The 2,500-nt window shown below is 50.2% G+C and overlaps 1 protein-coding gene across 1 annotated transcript in view; it reads right to left on the reverse strand.

Annotated features, from left to right (window-relative positions):
• The window catches only part of prkcg (protein kinase C, gamma), an 18,557-nt gene that overhangs the window by 8,348 nt on the left and 7,709 nt on the right, over window positions 1-2,500 (reverse strand). Inside the window, 1 exon segment of the mRNA XM_062539786.1 lies at window positions 2,224-2,286. Within this exon segment, the coding sequence (XP_062395770.1) occupies window positions 2,224-2,286 (63 nt within the window).

The raw sequence follows: 2,500 nt of genomic DNA on the forward strand, positions 1-2,500 counted from the left end.
GGGAGAGGAAGGCCTAGCGGAGCACCGGACAAATGTAGCGAGACGCACGGGTGAGTGCACATCTTGTGAGGTTATACAGTTTATACGGGGAGCATGAACTCATTAACTAGCAGTCCAACACACTGAGCTACACACGCACACACACATACACACACATACACACACAGTCTGAGCTGCACACACACACACACACACACACACTGAGCTGCACACACAGGCACACAGACACATGCACACACAAACACACACACACACACACACACACTGAGCTGCACACACATGCACACACACATACACATACACACACAGACACAGACACAAATCAAAGAGACACAATCTAGTCTTTTCACAGATGAGTGACTACGGAGTTCTTTGTTTGATGTTGTGGTCAGCTAACTATAGACTTGTTCATTCTGTCTTCCTTCTCCAGTTGTCTTGTCTTCTTTCGCTCCCCCACCGCTCTCTCTCTCTCTCCCTCTCTCTCTCCCTCTCGGTCTCTCTCTCTCATGTGGCTCTCTCATCTCTTCAACAACCTTCTCTAATCCCTCTTTTTCTTGACAAATCTCTCCTTAAAAGACATTTTCTTCCCTTTCTGCTTTTTTTCTGTTTTCCCTCGGTCTCCTTTTTATCCCAAATCTCCTTCCTCTTTAATCTCATCCCTCGCTCCCTCTTGTCGTTTACTGTATGCTAGCGGGCCCCGAGGTTTGCACTGTCTGCTGAGCATCACCCACTGGCTTACATAATAGGCAACCGCAATGACTTTATTCCCTTTATTAGTCGCCCCATTCTCTCCACTATAGTGACTCTGCCCTCCCGTCCTCCATACAAGCAGCCACTGGCTTCTCATGCTATTCAGGATCAACACAGCCAACTTCCTGAACCTAAAAAGACAGACACATACGGAGAAATACAGGACAAACACACACACACACACACACACACACACAAATGTATATATGCACTCATGCACTGCACGCGTGCACGCACACACACACAGACACACAAACACACACACACACAGAGACACATATCCACACATCCACATACAAAAATATCCACACATACGTGACTGCTGAAATAACCTTGGATGACTGGTAAGGAACAGTAAATAATTCATTTATACACTTGCCAAAACCTGCTCTGTCAATAATGGTAATGATTTGTGCAGAGCAGAAACGATCATCGGCTTTCCTGAAGGACACCTGCCGGTGCTCATTCAAAGCAGGCGGTGAGGGAGACTTCAAACGGCTCGAGTCAATACGCATACTTACAGGCTCCTTTTTAATTGCTTGAAAGCAATACATTGTTTGTGTTTTCTAAACAGCCAACAAAAACATCCAGCGTCGACTGCACTGAGACGGCTATTACTGCCTCGCAAGAAAATCGTTTGTTCAAAAAAAAACAACCCGTTACAGCAAATGTGCAGTGAAATGAGAACGAGATTAAAAGAGAGAAGGAGAAAGAAAGCGAGTGATAGGAAATGAGAGAGGGAGAGAGAAAGCGAGGGATGGAGAAGGAAAGAGAGGGCGAGAGAAGGCGAGCGCTGGAAAAGGTGGCCACTGATGTTCTGCTGATTGGAAAAGCAAGGCTGCTGCAGACGTGCCCGGGCACTCCATCACAGCCCTGCGGCTGGGGCCAGCTGGATTCTTTATTTATTATGTTTGTTTTGGAATATCATTTAAGAGTCAAACATCTCTCAGTAAACATCTCTCCACCTCATAACTGTGTCTTTCTGGGCTGTGGCCAGCCAGGCTGTTTGGAAGCGCTGATGGGTCTGTTGTAGTGCACTCCACGTCATTTTTGCTTCACCCTCTTTTCACTTCATTGTCAATCTCAGTATCGACTTGAACTTTGTGTGAAAAATGAATTTGAACTGTGAAGGGGGCTCACACTTTCTCACCAGTGTCAACATTATTTTGCCAACGCGTGCATCATTTCCTAGACCATTCTTACGAAAATAAAACTGTTTTTCCCCCCTCTCTCTCTTTCTCTCTCTCCTCTGTCATCTGCCACGGCAGGCTCACGGTATAATGACATGTCTTACTGAGTCCCAAATCCACAGAGATACCACACAGGGAACGAAGTGAGAGCTCCCTCCCTATCTGCTCGTGCCTCTGCAGCAGGTGCGCCAGACACCTCTCCTAATCTCCCCGGCGCAGACGCCAGCGCGCTGGCAGGAGGCGCCCGCGCTAATCTGGTTAAGCTCTCGACGGTGCGGGTTACCTTTCCGAAGCTGCCCTTCCCCAGCACCATGAGGAAGTTGAAGTCCTGCATGGAGATGCCAGGCTTGCCCACCACCACGGGCAGCGCTACCGGCGGGCACGGGGCCACGCACGGGACCACGCACGGGACCACGCACGGGGCGACGGGCACGACGGCCGGGGAGGGGAGGGGCACGGGGACGGGGGGCGGCGTGACCATGGGCACCGGTACCGGGACGGGCGAGAGGACGGGCCCGACGCTCGGAGAGGGGAGACCAGGAGGCGCGTCGGGAGAAGGC

This window comes from Sardina pilchardus, chromosome 6 (genome assembly GCF_963854185.1).
Source record: "Sardina pilchardus chromosome 6, fSarPil1.1, whole genome shotgun sequence".
NCBI lineage: Eukaryota > Metazoa > Chordata > Actinopteri > Clupeiformes > Clupeidae > Sardina > Sardina pilchardus.